The sequence below is a fragment of the Oncorhynchus tshawytscha genome, linkage group LG30 (assembly GCF_018296145.1).
Source record: "Oncorhynchus tshawytscha isolate Ot180627B linkage group LG30, Otsh_v2.0, whole genome shotgun sequence".
Lineage (NCBI taxonomy): Eukaryota > Metazoa > Chordata > Actinopteri > Salmoniformes > Salmonidae > Oncorhynchus > Oncorhynchus tshawytscha.
In genome coordinates, this window is record NC_056458.1 from 9,932,417 (window position 1) to 9,951,797 (window position 19,381).

Consider the following 19,381-nt stretch of genomic DNA (forward strand, 5'->3'; position numbering starts at 1 on the left):
TTGAAATCTATTGCAGGTGACCTCCTCATGAAGCTGGTTGAGAGAATGCCAAGAGTGTGCAAAGCTGTCATCAAGCAAAGGGTGGCTACTTTGAAGAATCTCAAATATAAAATACGTTTTGAGTTGTTTAACACTTTTCCAGTTACTACATGATTCCATATGTGTTATTTCATAGTTTTGAGGTCTTCACTATTATTCTACAATGTAGAAATAGTAAAAATAAAGAAATACGCTTGAATGGGTAGGTGTGTCCCTGTTTTCCCTCTGACCTTCCTCAACACCACCTCCATTCTCCACATCTCCCTCTACATCCCCCCCCTTCCCTGTTTTCCCTCTGACAGTTTAGTCACTGCTGATCAACATTTCCACATCATTCATTTCTTACGTCACTTTATTGTAATTATGCACAATTAATTATACTTGATTCATTGTCCCCCCTACCGCCGTGTCGATCACTTAGCACGAGCAGAGTGACACAGGCAAAACTGTCTTTTACAACTCAGCGGCAGTGCCAGGGAGTGAACTCCCCAAAGATAAGCAGGGTATTGTAGTGCTCTGGCTCACACTTCCTCAGGGCAGGTGATAAAAACCGAGTAGAGATTACATTACGTTAATTCCTTTTTCAGAAGCCCTGACCCAGAATGAATTACAAGGTACATTTAGAGCATAGAAGAGGGAGAGATGACCATCAGGCCAAATACGAAATAATGAATTACTGGAACAGTCATTGTCAATACATAGTGGGCCGTTGGAATAAGGTTAACAGACAGAATCAAGAAGGTATACTGTACTGTGTAGTACAGTATGGTGCAAAGTGCAAAAACATAAATTAAATTGTGTTATATATTCTTTAGCACAGACGTCATGGCCTGCCTGTAAGTCTAAACATTGAAGTATGAACAAATAGCAGTCATTTGGAAATGCAAATCCTCATTTTGAAAGATAACAGTCAGAGAGTGTTCCCGCCCAGTCTAGGTGATATGGCAAATATGGCTGTGCAAACACCCCCACGATACCTACAGGCACAAAATCAGCCTGACCACTACTACAGTGTCACCACGGGCCAATACAGTACACTCTGCCTGGCCGTTGCCCATTACTCCTTAGTTGATAGGTAAAGGACTGAGAAAGGTGAGGGCTTTTCAGGTACTGCTACGATAACACTCTCGACTGGCTTATTGGACGACACATGAACATTTCCTTTGAAATGTCCCCTACACTGAGAATGGCGCTGCTGTTCAGCATGATGGGTGAGTTAACTATATGTTCCTGTGCTATACTTTTTTGAAACAATAATGATGCAGTATTGTGTACCTACTGTATATATCTTGGCCTTACACATTGGAGTGTGACATATTTGAGATTAAAGGATCATGTTCAAGCAGAGGAAAATACTCATAAAAGTCCAAACAATATGTGTTTAAAAAAAATCTATTTTTAACAGTCTTCTTTTTTTCTAGGATGTGGGAATTTAATCACAGTGACGGTTCCCGAGAAGTTTGTGAACGTGACAAATGGTGAAAGTGCTCTTCTCCAGTGCACGTTTGTTACCACCGTGCAGAACACCAGCAACATTATCATCCAGTGGAGTTTTGTTGCCAAAACCTCCAATGTGCCACAGCAGGTATGTAGGCTGACGTTACTATGTCCTATGTTGCCACATGGTCACACTCCCTCTGTGTCCTCAATGTCACCTGGACCGTTTTACACACCTAGTGCGCCAAAGGATATTGTTCTGTTCATGGACAAGAGTGCCAAAGCGAATGTTATCGTACTTACATGGGATTTACAAAGACGTCTGAATTTGAAAATGTGTGATCAAACTGCTTTCGGGTATACATGGAAGTTCAGGAGAGTCATTGCAGTTGATGGGCGTGCTGTTGGATAGCATGACTTCCCACAAGGATCGATGATTTGATTTGTTTTATACGTACAGTGTCATGCATCTTCTGGATGCCCACATGGGCATATCAGACACTGTATTTTCTGTAGCAAAATAAAATCATTATGTCTATATGTGCACACATACATATACAGTATATAAACATACGTTCATGCATCAGTGAAAAACTATCAAGAGAACAAATCAAAAACATGTCAAATATACAACTGATCTTGTCTTCCAAGCTGGAGATACAATTTGCAACCAGGAATACTTCTTTCCTCGATAACCATTCAGGTTTTTCTAATTCGGAACAGTTCCTGTTATCTTTGCAACATTTTATCAAACAGTACAGCTCTCAAATCATCACATAAAGTACAATAAAATAAGAAGTGCAGTTCATTCTGGACCTCCCCTCAATCACAAACAGTACATCGTCGCTCTTGATTGCTGTGCTTCCGTATTTTCATAAAAGCCAAGGCAGGTACTATTCAATATGGTGTTTGCCTTTGAGCGCCCATTTTGTGACACACCTTGGAACGACAATCAAAAAAAGCACAGTCACCAGAGCACAAGTGGCTCCCTGCCCTCTTACCAGAGGCAGTGTTACAGTAGAGCAGAACCTCAGACCTCAGAATCCTCACGTCACGCAGTCTCACTAACACTTGGGGTTGCTCCGACTTCCCTGCCGTATTGTAACGTGATTCTGTAGAATGAGTAGGTCTCTGAAAAATCAGCACGAAATCTGTTGGTTGTCCCGTGGTTGTTTTTATGTAAGCTCTAAGACATTCTTGCTGTTACTTTCTAGGTGTATTACTCTCAGTCAGGAGAGGACGTTATTTCGAAACCGTATGAGGGCAGGTTGAATGCTCCCACCTATCCAGCTACTAGCAATGCCTCAATAACAATAAGCAACATGCAAGTGTCAGATGCAGGGGCCTACACCTGCGAAGTCCACAACTTCCCTGATGTCAATGGGAAGACTGAGGCCACTATCATTGTCAACATTCTTGGTGAGTTCTGTTTTACATTTGGTCAAATGCTTTGAAATGAGTCATGGTTTACTTCATAAATGAATACAGTGATGTCACATTTAATAATTGAATAGAAGTAAATCTTCTTCCTATTTCAGTGTCACCACAACACACGAGCAGATCTATGAAATAGTTTCACTGTTTTTCCTAGTCTGAGTTTGGTGATCGTTGAATTACATGCCTTCTGTGATTCCACTCATCCACAGAGTTACCAGGCCAACCTTGCAGGCCTCAGTGTCCACAGTAGTTTCCATGGGAACTGGAGCAGACTAGTATCTTCATTGTCAGTGTCAGAAATTAGAACAGGAACACCGGAGTACAAGACCGTCTTCCGACATGTCTCGTACTCCTCAGGAATAGACTGGAGAGACACATGACTTTTTCAGATGAAATGAATGATTCCCAGTTTGATAAAAGCAGAGAGGTTGTAGTGAAGCAATATGGTGAAGGTAATACGCGGTATTCAGTCCTACCATGGAAATGGTCTTGGCCTTTTTGTTTTTCATGTTGTGTTGATATACACATTTGACTATAACAATGGCTGCTCATCTTACCATTATATCATTGTCTTAATTGGTCATGTCTGTTGTATAGATTCCTCATCTTAGTCACCATAAACCCTGCCGGTATCATTGTGTACAGTACAATGCCACCTTTGTCCCCATTGCAAAGCATAAGAAACACTCAGGGCGATGACATCCAGCTTCACTAGAATGCATGAATGTACCACTGTAACGACTCGTATCAATCAATCATTCAGTGTTCGGCATTCCAACATCAACGGTACCTAGTACTAGACCAAATCCTGAGTGTTAAAAACCCCAAGTAGGACCAGAGCGCTGGCCTAGAGTTGAATTTGTAGTTGACAGAGTGTTCTGCTGTGTATGCTGTATAACGTACAGATTCATCATTGATCGCTCATGAACTGCCCTTTTCTACCTGTATATATTGCATATGTTCTTTGTCTATCTTTGATCATATTTTTTTATCTATGAATAGAGCCGCAACCAAAATGTCCCCACCGGCATAATAAAGTCATTATTTTAAATAGCTAGCTACTGGTCCAGGGCAAAGTGTTGACTTTTATGTCTAACTTGGCCATACCATTTGGGCACTTTCTCTGATTGCCGGTAGTTGGATCAACTGTGTCCAGCTTGCAGCATATTACGTAAGCTTAACTCTTGCTCTCTCTCTCTCTCTATTACATGGTCTGTAAGAGAGGCCATCTGTGCCCTTCTGTGCTGTCCATGGTGATGTGGAGTCTGGTCACCTGGTTACCCTCACCTGCCACAGTGAGCGGGGAAGCCCCACCCCCACCTATACCTGGATCAGAGTGGATCAGGACAAGACCAAGACACCTGTAATGGGGAACCCTGGTGAGTTGCCATACTGTAACACACATTCCCCATCACTCTGTTGTTCTCTGATTCATTAGAATGCTTTTGCTAGACTTGTGTTCTTTCTCTTTCTTTTCAGATCCGAATATAGGATCCTTGTATTTCCGAAACATATCCCAGTTTGAGTTTGGAGAGTATTGTTGCAGTGCCTCTAATGCTGTAGGATTTGCTACTTGCACCGTGGAGCTCAGCCATGGTATGGGTAATATATACGTATAGTGTTGTTTCGACTTTTATTGAATGTGGCTATATAATCTTTAAACACACTGCTGTAACTAATCTTACCAATAACCCACCATTAACAGAGCTAGGTGATGGGGCCATTGCTGGTGCAGTCATTGGAGCACTTCTTGGAGCTGTCCTTATTATCCTTATTATCTGGTTCATGACACACTCCATGAAGAAGCAGAAATACAAGGCTTCAAAGGCAACAGAGATGCAGTGAGTGATTATGATTTGTGCTGCACTTTTAACGCATTCACACACAATACCATTCAAATGTGTGGTGCAGTGTTTTACCGACAGTTTCCTTTCCCCCCCTCCAGAGCCATCCCTAAGAGTTCGGCCACAGTGGCGTATGAAGGCGTCCCTACCAGGGAGAGTGGCCATCAAGCCTATGTGACCTCCGGAGGGGTTCCCATGGCAACAAACAGCCACGTCCATTCTGACGCTGACGGAGAGCGGGCCGAAGCTTAGGAGAGGCCTGACATGCTTCTGGGGTGACATCACTACTCTGAAAAACAATGCTCCACTGAAGTTTGTGTTTTTGTATAATGTTTTTTTTTTTTAAGTCACAATTTAAGTAATGGTTCATATTTGTTTTATGTGATATAAGGAATTCCAATTGTCTTGATTTCACACACCAAAAAAACACAAATCACTCTACACCCTGATTAATGTGGTAATCCACCCATTCCCTGACAAAATGTTTATTCCCATTTCATATTCATTGTGACAAATCTAACCAATGCTCATCCATGCTTTCTGGAAGAAAAAAAATACAAATTCAATTTTGCATAACTGAGACAAGTGTTTAATTACTAATGTGGAAATACACATGGTCTGGAATGCCATGGGGTAAATCCTGATATGTTTGGTCTGAAATGACTGTGATGACTCCCTGTGGCCTTTCCAGGCAACCTGAGGAGAGCAACATGAGAGTAGCACAGCCAATCAGAGGTGGCCTCTACCACTTGACCTTAACACCTTGCTGCTGTCTCCAAGAAATACATTTCTAAGAATGAGCCCATGGAGAAAAATAATGGTGTAAAAGACTAGAATAGAGCTCCGTGTTAATGTTTTGTTAATCCTTCACCTTTTTCATTATTCGGAGAGAGAGAGAGAGAGAGAGCTGTGTGAGTACAGAGTCCATCTGATCCCACAGTCACGATTCAGATATGCATGAAAATAGAGGAGTGTGGACCATTAAGTCTCTGGTGCGTACAGATGGATACTCCAGAAAATTGGCCCGAACAGAAAGGAAAAACGTTGTTGTCAAATATTATGCCACATACTGATTCAAAGACAGTGTTAATGACCAGTAGGGGGAGCTGAAAGGCCAGAACTGATGTCACTGCTAACAAAATCACAGGAAAATTAACTGACATTAGAGCCAGATACATACACAGATAAGATACATTTTTGTTAAAGGGGCACCTGCCCCTTTGCCCTCCCACTCGCCAAGTGCCCTTTCAGGGGGTAGTATATATACAGTTCATTCAGAAACTATTCACACCCCTTAACTTTTTCCACATTTAGTTGTGTTACAGCCTGAATTTAAAATTGATTACATTTAGATTTTTGTTAGATCACTGGCCTACACACAATACCCCATAATGTCAAAGTGCAATGATGTTTTAGGGAATTTTTACAAATTAATACAAAATAAAAAGCTGAAATGTATTGAATCAATAACTACTCAACCCCTTTGTTATGGCAAGCCTAAATAAGTTCAGGAGTAAAAATATGCTTAACAAGTCACATAATAAGTTGCATGGACTTGCTCTGTGTGCAATAATAGAGATTAAAATAATTTTTAATGACTGCCTTGTCTCTGTACCCCACACATACAGATAATTGTAAGGTCCTTCAGTCGAGCAGTGAATTTCAAGTACAGATTCAACCACAAAGACCAAGGAGGTTTTCAAATGCTGAAAGCAAAGCATTGTTTGTGGCAAATCCAATACAACACATAATTGAGTACCATTGAGTACCACTTTCTATATTTTCAAGCATAGTGGTGGCTGTATCATGTTATGGCAGGGATGCAACTTTCACTGGGGATGGGGGAGACATGTCATTTTTGTCCCCCTCAGTTTTATCATGGGGGGGACACAACGGTGTGCTTTAGGACCACGCAGACTCCTCCGAGCATTGGGTAGGTGGTTTGGAGTGTTTATCCGACTGGATACAAAAAAAAAACACATCTAAAAAACAAAGTTGCAGCGCTGTGATATGGGTATGCTTGTAATTGTTAAGGACTGGGGAGTTTTTCAGGATAAAAAATAAACGTAATGGAGTTACGCACAGGCAAAATCCTAGAGGTAAACCTGGTTCAGTCTGCTTTCCACCAGACACTGGGAGATGAGTTCACCTTTCAGCAGGACAATAACCTAAAACACGAGGCCAAATCTACACTGGAGCTGCTTCCCAAGAAGACAGTGAATGTTCCTGAGAGGCCGAGGTAGTTTTGACATAAATCTACTTGGAAATCTATGGCAAGACCTGAGAATGGTTGTCTTGTGATGATAAACAACCATTTGACAGAGCTTGAAGAATTTTGAGAGGTGTGAATACTTATGTGAATTAGATATTTAATTTTCAATACATTTGCAGAAATGTCTAAAAACATGTTTTCACTTTGTCATTATGCGGTATTGTGTCTTGATGGGTGAGAAAAATAATACATTTAATAAATGTTGAATTCAGGCTGTAACAACATATTAGTAAATACAAGTTTAAATTGAGGATAGTCTGATTGTCACGCCCTGGTCAAAGTATTTTGTGTTTATCTTTATGTATTTGGTCAGGCCAGGGTGTGGCATGGGGTTTTTGTAATTGTGGTGTGTTTGTCTTGGGGTTTTGGTGGTGGTATTGGGATTGTAGCTTAGTGGGTTATCTAGCAAAGTCTATGGCTGTCTGGAGTGGTTCTCAATCAGAGGCAGGTGCTTATCGTTGTCTCTGATTGGGAACCATATTTAGGCAGCCATATTCTTTGAGTTTGTCGTGGGTGATTGTCCTTAGTGTCCTATGTGTGCCCTCGGTTAGTTTGCACTAGATAGGCTGTTTCGATTACGTTTATTGTTTTGTGTAGTGTTCGTGTTTCTTTGTTTGATTAAACATGAATCTCAATCGACACGCTGCAGTTTGGTCCGACTCTCCTTCATCACCACTAGAAAACCGTTACACTGATGGGTGAAAAGGTCAAGGGTTATGAATACTTTCTGAAGTCACTATGTTTTTTGTATACAGTTTTTGTCATCGTTCTGAACACAATGAGTTGACTCTTCACATGGGATGACTTCACTGAACAACAAAAGAAAGGGAATATTGAATGATTCCCAATGATCCATCGCATCTCCCAAAAACATTTTCAACATACATCTGTAAAATGATAGTCTAGAAACTAAAGCTTTGGTTGTCTTCCCCTCAACCTTCCATGTCTTCTCCCTGGACCTCCTCAATGTCCACCTCTTGAACATCAGCCTCTGAGGCCTCATCTTCACTGTCACTTTCCAACCTTGTTGAGGATGGCTCGTTGTCAGGCTCAAAAAGCCTCAAATTTGCCTGGATGGCCACCAATTTTTTCACCCTTGTGTTGGTCAACCTGTTGCCTGCTTTGGTGTGTGTGTTCCCAAACAAGGACCAGATGTTATATTCCTACTTTCACTACTACACTATTTTTTTTTTAAAATTTTTTTTTAATTTATGGTCCACTGCATGAAAATCAGTCAGATTATTAAGTCACTTTATTCATAATCCAACATATTATCCACATGTACAATCCAACATGTACTATATCCACATGATATATAGAACCAGTCAAAAGTTTGGACACACCTACTCATTGGACACACCTACTCTGAGGCGGTTGATGATGGTGGGATTTGGAGGATGAAGGAGGCCACAGGGGAAAGAGCCTCAGTCCTATGTTGGCACGACTGTCATATTGCATCTCCATCCCAAAGCCCTTGCTTGGAAGTGTATTTCGCCAGACTGCCAGGAACCTTGCCCTCATCCAGGCCAAGGTGGGGAGACATGGTAGTGATAACACCATAGACCTTGTTGATCTCTGCACCAGACAGGATGCTCTTGCCAGCATACTTGGAGTCCAACATGCACACTGCGGCGTGTATGGGCTTCAGGCAGAAGTCTTCACACGTTTTGACGTATTTCAGAACTGCAGTTTCCTCTGCTTGGAGCAACAGTGAAGTGGGCAGGGCAGTACAGCTTTCTTCTCTTACATCTGAAAGCAGAGTCTGAACATCAGACAGGATGGCTTTGTCTCCCTCAATCCGTGCAATGAAGACTCCTATAGGTTTCAGGAGTTTCAAGCTGCTTACCACTCTCTCCCAAAATACATCATCCAGGAGGATCCTCTTGATGGGGCTGTTCATATCAACAGACTGTGATATGGCCATTTCTTGGATAGACTCCTTCCTCTCCATGTCAAACATGATGACAACACCACCCCAAAGGGTGTTGCTGGGCAGCTTCAATGTGGTGCTCTTATTCTTCTCACTTTGCTTGGTGAGGTAGATTACTGCAATAACTTGATGACCCTTCACATACCTAACCATTTGCTTGGCTCTCTTGTAGAGTGTATCCATTGTTTTCAGTACCATGATGTCCTTGAGGAACAGACTCAATGCATGAGCAGCACAGCCAATGGGTGTGATGTGAGGGTAGGACTCCTCCACTTTAGACCAAGCAGCCTTCATGTTCGCAGCATTGTCTGTCACCAGTGCAAATACCTTATGTGGTCGAAGGTCATTGATGACTGCCTTCAGCACATCTACAATGTAGAGACATGTTTGTCTGTCATCTCTTGTGTCTGTGCTCTAGCAGAATACTGGTTTGAGGGGTGGAGATGATGTAGTTAATTATTCCTTGCCCACGAACATTCGACCACCCATCAGAGATGATTACAATACACTCTGCTTTCTCTGATTTTCTTGACCTTCACTTGAACTCTGTTTTAACTCTGCATCCAGCAAATTAGTAGATAAAGCATGTCTGGTTGGAGGGGTGTATGCTGGGTGAAGATCATTCAGAAATGTCTTCCAATACACATTGCCTGTGAGCATCAGAGGTGAACCAGTTGCATACACAGCTCGAGCAAGACATTCATCAGCATTTCTCAGACTACGTTCCTCCATTGAGTCAAAAAACTACTGATTCCAAGACGACCATGAGTTGTTGCTATCGTTAAGGTGTCTGATTCATCATTTTCACCTTGAATAGAAGTAGAGGGACTTTTGTCAGAGGCTGCTTGTTGTGAGCGCTGAGGGAACTTAATGCACTTGGCCAGATGATTCTACATCTTTGTTGCATTCTTCACATATGATTTGGCACAGTATTTGCAAATGTACACCGCTTTCCTTCTACATTACCTGCAGTGAAATGTCTCCACACATCTGATAGTGCCCGTTGTCAATATTGTCATATGAGTGAGACCAAGTGTGAGTAGAGTTCCACTTAATTTTAATAAATCGAAACTCACTGAACAAAACAACAAACAACCAAATGAAACGTGACGCTACTGATGTGCACTAAGGCAACTATACATAGACAAGATCCCACAACACAAATGAGGGAAATGGCTACCTAAATATGATCCCCAATCAGAGACAACGATAAACATCTCTTTCTGATTGGGAACCATATCAGGCCAACATAGACATACAAAACCCCCTAGACATACAAAAACTAAAGTACCCACCCTAGTCACACCCTGACCTAAACAAAATATATAGAAAAACAGAGATATCTAAGGACAGGGCGTGACACCCGTGGCATTTTCCTGTAAACATTAGAAAAAAAATAGAGAAAAAACAAATACAATTCCATGTACAGATAAATAGTTAAGCAGTTAGATTAAACAACTCCTTTGTAAGATGTATATTTTTAAATGAAACATGTATGGAAACAGGTGAATTAACACTCCTCGGTTAGCAGGCTCAAGCAAGCTAAAACCCACATGGTAGCATAAACTAACTAGCAGAAATAGTTAACAAGTTCTAAATTATTTATACACACTTTGCTGTAGGCTACTATTTACTAGTTAACAAAAAAATGGTCATATATCCACCCCACCCAGTATTGTCATCAAAACTTACCAGAAAGAATGTAGTCCTTGGCTCAGACAGTGTAGTAGTGTGGGCTCAACAGCATCTCATTAGTGTGCAAGCTCTTGAGAATCAGCTGCACATGTGATGGAAGAATGCACTGTGCATGCAGAGTGTTGCAATTCCATTGAATTGAGGATAGTTTAACCAAAATATGCCTAGACCTAGAAGACCTAGAACTAAGACCTAGAATTGCCTTATGTGTATCCCACAAAAAAAGGTTCACTGTTATAAGCTAACTTTTTTGATGAATATATTAAGCAAACTTTCCATTAAAAATTTTCAGGAAAATATGCGGAAATTTACCGGAAAGTTTCCGACCCTTTGCAACTAGCCAGCTACCTAGTTTAAATATCAGCAGTACTGCCACATCAGCATAATATTTTATTAACACTTGATAACACTAGATTAAATAGCATCATCAATACCTGATCTGGTTGGCTAATAAACGCAGCAGAGAGAGGCAGAAAGACAGAGGTGCGTCTTCATCAACGACCCTCTGACTCAACTCCATGCCTTCTTCAGTCGGGAGTTGCATCATGTGTCAGGGCAGCAGCAACACAGGTAGTCTACTGGCGCTGACCACCAGAATACTAAAATATCAATACAAGCCACTTGCCAGCCAGTCATATAATCATGAGTTAGAAGATTATGAATGTTACATTATAAAATTATTATTTAAGAATTTAAGAACATCGAGGATAAATCACAATCAGTACAATTTTCTTTTTTTAAATCAAGCTAGCTAACTAGCAGGTTAACATCAATTATCAACAATGACAAGCTGAAAGCCCACCCTCTTTCCCATGTCAATCATGGCTTTAGGAGGCTTACAATTTGTAATGAGTGTATTGTACAATAAATGTTTTTGTGCAGTAGGTGATAAAACTAAATAATTCAACCCATCATTTATTTGATAAATTACTGAATAACTAAGTGAATCCTGACAATGATTGGATTAGACTACTTAAAAGTTCGATAATATACTGCCTCTTCTATACATACTACTCACATGCTTACTTAAATGGATCAGTACTCTATTATCATTTAATATACATTTAATAGAAATGTTTTGAAAGCAAGAAAATAAAAGTCTCAGTGTTATGAGACAATCCCTCATGAACATCAAATGAAATTAACTTTGGTGAACTTAATCAGTACTTAACTTTTGCAACTGTAAAAGGCAAATATCCACAAATAAACTTAAAGGCTCTCTATTGTGTGGAAATATACATTTATTGATCTCATGGCAGAAAAACATATTTTAAAAAGTGTACAAGACTGACACAACATGGCCATTACAGCTTTTGTTAGTACTTCATCGAATTCATACATTTTCAGACAGAGGTTGTGACAATAAACCTTTTTTTGGGGACATATCCGTGGCATACCACGGCTTTCAGCCAATCAGCATCACCAGTCAGGGCTCGAACCACCTGGTTTATAATGCCCTTTTAACCATGACAACCTAAGGTCACCATAAGTGTGAGTAATATACTCAAATAACAGACTGTATAAGTATCTGTACAAACACCATTCTTACTGGACCAACAATTATATCTACAAAGGCCAGTAAGAACTTGATAACAAGAGTTCATATATATATATATTAATCTTTCATAATGTACATTCAATAATACCCTTGTATACTTTATTTTATAGAGTCAATAGTATCAACAGGATTAACATGTATTGTACATTATTATACATCATTTCTCAGTTACTAATCTAAATAGATTTTTAACACCATTGTGCAAAATGTTAAAAACTCCCTGCCTTAGATAGCTCTATATCTCTGTAAAAGATTGATTAATACTGATGCGTCTACTGTTAACAGCATACATGGTCTTGAACTGCCCCTGCAGGGCACAGAGGATAGTCCTCCTATAGGTGCAAGACAGGAAGTAGTAGATTATGGGGTCCAGACAGCTGTTGAGGGAAGACAGGAGCAGAGTGAGCTCATTGAGGATGTGAAGAATCTGCTTACTGTCCAGGGCCTGAATCACATCCATTTGGGCCAGCACGTAGGGCACTCGCACCAGGTGGTATGGCAGGAAGCACAGTGTGAAGATCACCGGCACCACAAAAGTCTTCCGGACCACCCTGCTCTTCTTCCGCTGGGCCTTGGGATCCAGGTTCCCTAAGGACATGGTCCTCACCTTGGTGGTTATGCTGGCGTAGAAGCAGAGGAAGAGGATGAAGGTGGCACAGAAGAAGGCCACCATGGTGAGATTGGCCAGGCCCCCCAGGAGACCTTTATGGTGGAAGTGGAAGCAGATCTTGTCACAGGGTTGCTGCCTGTCATTCCTGAGGAAGAACAGAGACATGCCCAGGATCAGGCTTGCCCACACCGAGAAGGACGCCCGGTGGCTCCACCGCACCCTGTGGATTCTCAGGACCCACACAGGCTTGATGATCTTCAGGTAGCGATCCAGACTGATCAGGCTGAGGAACAGGATGCTGGCATACATGTTGATGTAGAAGAAGATGCCCAGCACCTTGCAGATGTAGAAGGGGCCCTGGCTGTTGTGGTAATAGACCCGCATAGGCAGACACAGCACCAACAGGAAGTCAGCTATGGCCAGGTGTCTCAGGTACACAGCCATAGATGAGTCGGAGTGCTTCTTCAGGAAGAACACAAATATGGTCATCGTGTTGCTGACCAGGCCGAAGAAGCAGATTATTGAGTAGAGAATGGGTAAGGCAGGAGACAGGATGCCGTCATGGATCTCACAGTTGCCGTTTACATCAACCCCACTGGTGTTAACTCCTAGTTCCATCATCGTCCCACTGACAGTGGTATTCGATCTAGTCCCAAAGGCCGAAACACAAGCTGAATCACACGGACGACACATGCTGATCAATCAACTAAAGAAAGGCAAAAGTTTCATTAAAACCCATATATTTCAAAGACAGTGTTTTATAAACACCATGCATACAATGTTTTTCTTTCAATGTAAGAAAAAGTATAATCAAATGAAACAAACAAACTGTATGAAAGTTGCAATATTTGTTATATTATGCTGTGTTGATTGAAGTCTGAATAAACTATCAAGCCATGTTATTACAACCAGAAAACAAGAACTTACATGGGTAGCTGCTCTGCCCTCCGCTCCACTCAGTCTCAGACTGAAATGAATGAGTTCCTGTGCATGAGCAGTGCTTTTGACAGAACCCTGTCCCATCAAGGAAATACTGAGATGTGACGTGAGTCAACCATCAAATCATCCCTGTTAAGACAGCTGATGTTGCTTCCTCAATCGCAAAGCTTTCAGCGAAGGGAAAATGAGACAGACAGTTCTGAGGGCCCTGTCACGACGTTGATCTCTAGATAGATGAGGAGGATTAATATTTGAAAGAAAAACCAACATTGTCTTGACTTCATTGTTTTGGGGACTATATGAGGTTATGATGTACTGCTCCTGGGTCTATGGAGTACAAACAAGCATTGTGAAGACAATAAATATTGTAATCAGATTACAGATACTTTTGGAAAAATAGATGATTACTTCTTGCATTACTTTTAATTTGCCCACGCCATTAGGGTACTGGAAAAAGATTCAAAGTTCAGTCTTGAATTTTATACAGAAAGGGAAACGTCACAAAATTTAAAATTACCACACTCCAGCAACCCAAAGGTGTTGGGGGTCTAGGTTTACTCAACTTCAGGTTATTGTAACGATCCTCTTCGTCTGATGAGGAGTAGTCAAGATCGGACCAAAACGAAAAGTGGTAAGTGTCCATGTTGATATTTATTTTAACTCAGAACACTAGGACAAAATAACAAACAAAAAAATTGACCAACACGAAACAGTTCTGTCTGGTGCAGAGACAGAAAACAACTACCCACAAACATAGGTGGGAACAGGCTACCTAAGTATGGTTCTCAATCAGAGACAACTATTGACAGCTGCCTCTGATTGGGAACCATACCAGGCCAAACACATAGAAATACACCACACAGAACAAAACATAGTATGAACAACAGAATACCCACCCCAAATCACGCCCTGACCAAAACAAAATAAAGACATAAAAAAGGAACTAAGGTCAGGATGTGACAGTTATATGCTTTGTCTCTAGTGCATTTAAGAAATGACTTTATCAAGAAAAATGTCTTCCTTCGTTGGACCTAGAGGAAAATATAGTGGCACCATTTACATTGCAATATGTACTATTCTCTGCCTTATCTCCTAAGTTTTGCCGTACGCAGTTTGGACCAATCACCGCCCACTCAATACAGACCTGGATACCTATTATTTTTGAACAATGGCCTGAACAAGGAATTCATAAACTTTCAGACATAATGAATGATGATGGTTTATTATCCTTTCATGACCAAAAAATATGTATAATTTATCTGGTTCGTCATTTAAAAACAACTTGCAGTTAACTGCTATGTGCACTTATGGAGTCCTATGGAGACAACCACTCCCATTCCATCCACTCTCTGAGTTTTTAGTTAGCAAGAAAACAAGTGGAGGTTTTGTATTCAATCTACAGGGCATTAGGAAAATATTCAGACCCCTTCACTTTTTCCACATTTTGTTACATTATAGCCTTGTTCTAAAATTGATTCAATCGTTTTTTTCTCTCATCAATACAATACTCTATAACGACAAAGCAAAAACAGGTTTTTAGATAATATTGCAAATTAATCACAAATAAAAAACATTTATATAAGTATTCAGACCCTTTACTTAGTACTTTGTTGAAGCACCTTTGGCAGCGATTACAGCCTAGTGTCTTCTTGGGTATGACACTACAAGCTTGAGAGTTTCTCACATTCTTTTCTGCAGTTCCTCTCAAGCTTTGTCAGGCTGGATGGGGAGCGTCACTGCACAGTCATTTTCAGGTCTCTCTAGAGGTGTTTGATCGGGTTCAAGTACAGATTCTGGCTGGGCCACTCAAGAACATTCAGAGACTTGTCCCGAAGCCACTCCTGCGTTGTCTTGGCTGTGTGCTTAAGGTCATTGTCCTGTTGGAAGGTGAACCTTCACCCCAGTCTGAGGTACTGAGAGCTCTGGAGCAGGTTTTCATCAAAGATCTCTCTGTACTTTGCTCCGTTCATCTTTCTCTCGATCCTGACTAGTTTCCCAGTCCCTGCCATTGAAAAACATCCCCACAGCATGATGCTGCCACCACCATATTTTATGAAGGGATGGTGTCAGGTTTCCTCCAGATGTGATACTTGGCATTCAGGCCAAAGAGTTAAATTTGGTTTCATCAGACCAGAGATTCTTGTTTCTCATGGTGCTCTATAGATGGTGGTCCTTCTGGAAGGTTCTTCCATCTTCACAGAGGAACTCTGGAGCACTGTCGGAGTGACTATCAGGTTCTTGCTCACCTCCCTCACCAAGGCCCTTCTCCCCGAATGCTCAGTTTGGCCTGGCGGCCAGCTCTAGGAAGAGTCTTGGTGGTTCCAAACTTCTTCCATTTAAGAATGATGGAGGTCACTGTGTTCTTGGGAACCAATGCTCCAGAAATGTTTTGGTACCCTTCCCAGATCTGTGCCTCGACACAATCCTATTTAGGAGCTCTACGGACAATTACTTTGACCTCATGGCTTGGTTTTTGCTCTGACATGCACTGTCAACTGGGGGGCCTTATATTCATATTTTATTTAAGGCAGTCTGAATACTTTCCGAATGCACTGTATATCATTAGAAACTAATCTATGACTCTTTAGTGTCTTGCTACAGGATGTAGCAGCAGGATGTGTTCAAGATAGTCTCACTTCCTGTCAAGAGAAAACCTCAGACCCCTCACCACACTAACCTTACAGAAAATATATAGGGCACTCTTTTCACATGACCCAATTATCTGTTTCATCAGGAAAAACATTTTGAAAAACTCTTGGCCCTATAGTGACCATCCTGGAAAAAAGCTTGTTTTATAAGGAGGATGGGATCCACCCAAATCATTTGAGTTCCTGGATCCTTTCACAGCAGTATAAGGCTGTGTTGAGACAATTACTTATCAATGACCCAAGCCCAGCTCAGTTAATCCTTACCTACGTGTCGCTGTGTTCTCATAATGCTTAATAGGATGTCGGTGTGCGGAGCCGAGTGTCGTCAGCTAATGACCCAAGAACACACCTGGGCTCGAGTGTGTCCCAGGATTAATACACCTCTTCCCCATTCATTGAGGGGACTCTCTCCATGCAGACACACTGAAAGATGTTGGTTGTGGCCTTTTTGTGTCTGTTTTGTTTGTTTGCGTTGGCACCGTTCAACACCCCTCATTATCACATTTATGCACGCAATCACTCACTTACACTACTGATTACTGACTACAGACACACACCATTGTTATTTGTATTTAGTTTACTTCAGTTTATAAATATATTATGTTATTCCTTATCTCCACGTTGTCTCCCTTTTTGTTTACGAACTTCGAGCCGGTTCGTGACACAGGTCAGAGAGTCAACAACCTGTGTGGGGGGCTTGATTCTGCTGACGGTACATTACTGTATTGGCTGGTTCGTGACACAGGTCAGAGAGTCAACAACCTGTGTGGGGGGCTTGATTCTGTATTGGCTGGTTCGTGACACAGGTCAGAGAGTCAACAACCTGTGTGGGGGCTTGATTCTGTATTGGGCTGGTTCGTGACACAGGTCAGAGAGTCAACAACCTGTGTGGGGGCTTGATTCTGCTGACGGTACATTACTGTATTGGCTGGTTCGTGACACAGGTCAGAGAGTCAACAACCTGTGTGGGGGCTTGATTCTGCTGACGGTACATTACTGTATTGGCTGGTTCGTGACACAGGTCAGAGAGTCAACAACCTGTGTGGGGGCTTGATTCTGCTGACGGTACATTACTGTATTGGCTGGTTCGTGACACAGGTCAGAGAGTCAACAACCTGTGTGGGGGCTTGATTCTGCTGACGGTACATTACTGTATTGGCTGGTTCGTGACACAGGTCAGAGAGTCAACAACCTGTGTGGGGCTTGATTCTGCTGACGGTACATTACTGTATTGGCTGGTTCGTGACACAGGTCAGAGAGTCAACAACCTGTGTGGGGGGCTTGATTCTGCTGACGGTACATTACTGTATTGGCTGGTTCGTGACACACATATTTCCAGTTAAAGAGGATGTTAAATGGAAGAATTCAGCATTTCACTTTTGGAGTAATGCAGCTTGAACTTTATACTGAATTATCAAACCACATTGAAAAACAAACTTATAGAACAGGAAATTATATGCTTTAGCAGCCTGCAAAAGCACACTTTCACAACCCACATGCTAAAACTCCAAGCCACCTATCGCAGAATTCAGTAATCAGATAAGTCTATGTTATCGAGGGTGCATTGCAACTTTGCTTCTCAGTTCATTCAGAAGAGGTGAAGCCACCTCATATATCAAGGTGTTTTAAGAAATGTTTCTCTGCACATTCGTCTTTTGACATTCTGGATGCATTGGCATCGGGAGGCATTTATCATTTGTAATCTGAGACAATGGAGCAAGCTGCATCTGTGCTGGTGTGTAGTCTACTGTAGCATCCATGTGGACTGGGGCTGAGGAGTCAACCTGTTCACAACTCAAGCTACACACCAAAGCACAGCACTGATACACCCACAGCGGATGGCAGTGGGATTGTTTGTGATACCAAATCAATACACCACCCCAATAACTCATTTAACTGTCTGTTTATTGTCTACCATTATTACCACCCTCCTGTGTCAATCTGTGTTACCTGTAGTGTTTTGTCTGGTCACATTGTCAGGGAAACTCTTCATCCTATTTAAAGCTGTTCAAGGTACCCCCTCCTTCAGTTCTTTACAAAGTATGACATGCACATGTCAACAATCTGCAACCCTTTTTGGTTTCACAAACATTAAAAGGAACAGTAAATGTCTGAGGTGGGCCTGGTTTCATGTAGCAGTGCATGCAGCTGTGCAAACACGCCATCCGGAGAAAACACAGAACTTCAGGTTATTGTGACCACAGAGCATAGCTGTATTAGTCAGGCCGAGAGTGACATGTCTTTATCTCATATCTCACACAATTGTTGTCAAACATGAAGCAGAATACATCCACTGAATTTAATGTACACTGTAAAAAAGAAAGTGCTTTGTTACACAAACTGGGTGGCAAATGAGCTGCCACCACCTTAAAGGAGACGAAACCTTAACTTGGCTGGAGTATTGAAACACATTGTTGTGAGGGTATTGGGACAGATTTAAGGTGTTCTGAAACATTAATCTTGAGGTATTCTGAAACATGACATGGTGTGTTGTAACACCACATGCAGTGGGGCAAGAAAGTATTTAGTCAGCCACCAATTGTGCAAGTTCTCCCACTTAAAAAGATGAGAGAGGCCTGTAATTTTCATCATAGTTACACTTCAACTATGACAGACAAAATTAGAAAAATTATCCAGAAAATCACATTGTAGGATTCTTAATGAATTTATTTGCAAATTATGGAGGAAAATAAGTATTTTGGTCAATAACAAAAGTTTATCTCAATACTTTGTTATATACCCTTTGTTGGCAATGACAGAGGTCAAACGTTTTCTGTAAGTCTTCACAAGGTTTTCACACACTGTTGCTGGTATTTTGACCCATTCCTCCATGCAGATCTCCTCAAGAGCAGTGATGTTTTGAGGTTGTTGCTGGGAAACACGGACTTTCAACTCCCTCCAAAGATTTTCTATGGGGTTGAGATCTGGAGACTGGCTAGGCCACTCCAGGATCTTGAAATGCTTCTTACGAA

General features: G+C 41.5%; 2 protein-coding genes across 4 annotated transcripts; one reads left to right on the top strand and one right to left on the bottom strand.

Annotated features, from left to right (window-relative positions):
• Positions 1 to 1,031: 1,031 nt before the first annotated feature.
• LOC112228788 (V-set and immunoglobulin domain-containing protein 1) lies at positions 1,032 to 6,095 on the top strand. Its single transcript, XM_024394431.1, has 7 exons — positions 1,032 to 1,250; positions 1,461 to 1,624; positions 2,691 to 2,895; positions 4,134 to 4,292; positions 4,393 to 4,509; positions 4,619 to 4,754; positions 4,859 to 6,095. The coding sequence occupies exons 1-7, from the start codon at positions 1,190 to 1,192 to the stop codon at positions 5,007 to 5,009; spliced, it is 993 nt and encodes a 330-aa protein (XP_024250199.1). The 5' UTR covers positions 1,032 to 1,189; the 3' UTR covers positions 5,010 to 6,095.
• A 5,792-nt stretch (positions 6,096 to 11,887) lies between these two features.
• Positions 11,888 to 14,089, bottom strand: LOC112228133 (probable G-protein coupled receptor 34). Of its 3 annotated transcripts, none has more exons than XM_024393257.2 (2): positions 13,750 to 14,089; positions 11,888 to 13,468 (listed from the first exon to the last, which is right to left on the bottom strand). In XM_024393257.2, the coding sequence occupies exon 2, from the start codon at positions 13,441 to 13,443 to the stop codon at positions 12,448 to 12,450; it is 996 nt and encodes a 331-aa protein (XP_024249025.2). In that variant the 5' UTR covers positions 13,444 to 13,468; positions 13,750 to 14,089; the 3' UTR covers positions 11,888 to 12,447. The 3 variants fall into 3 exon arrangements, with proteins under 3 accessions (XP_024249025.2, XP_024249024.2, XP_024249023.2); XM_024393256.2 differs by having other exon boundaries at positions 11,888 to 13,493; XM_024393255.2 differs by having other exon boundaries at positions 11,888 to 13,528; positions 13,750 to 14,088.
• Positions 14,090 to 19,381: the final 5,292 nt, after the last annotated feature.

Coding starts and splice junctions, on each gene's coding strand:
- LOC112228788 (XM_024394431.1), top strand. CDS start 1,190: ATGAACATTTCCTTTGAAATGTCCCCTACACTGAGAATGGCGCTGCTG. Junction 2,896..4,133: donor TATCATTGTCAACATTCTTG/GTGAGTTCTGTT, acceptor ATGGTCTGTAAG/AGAGGCCATCTGTGCCCTTC. Junction 4,755..4,858: donor TCAAAGGCAACAGAGATGCA/GTGAGTGATTAT, acceptor CCCCCCCTCCAG/AGCCATCCCTAAGAGTTCGG.
- LOC112228133 (XM_024393255.2), bottom strand. CDS start 13,515: ATGTGTCGTCCGTGTGATTCAGCTTGTGTTTCGGCCTTTGGGACTAGA.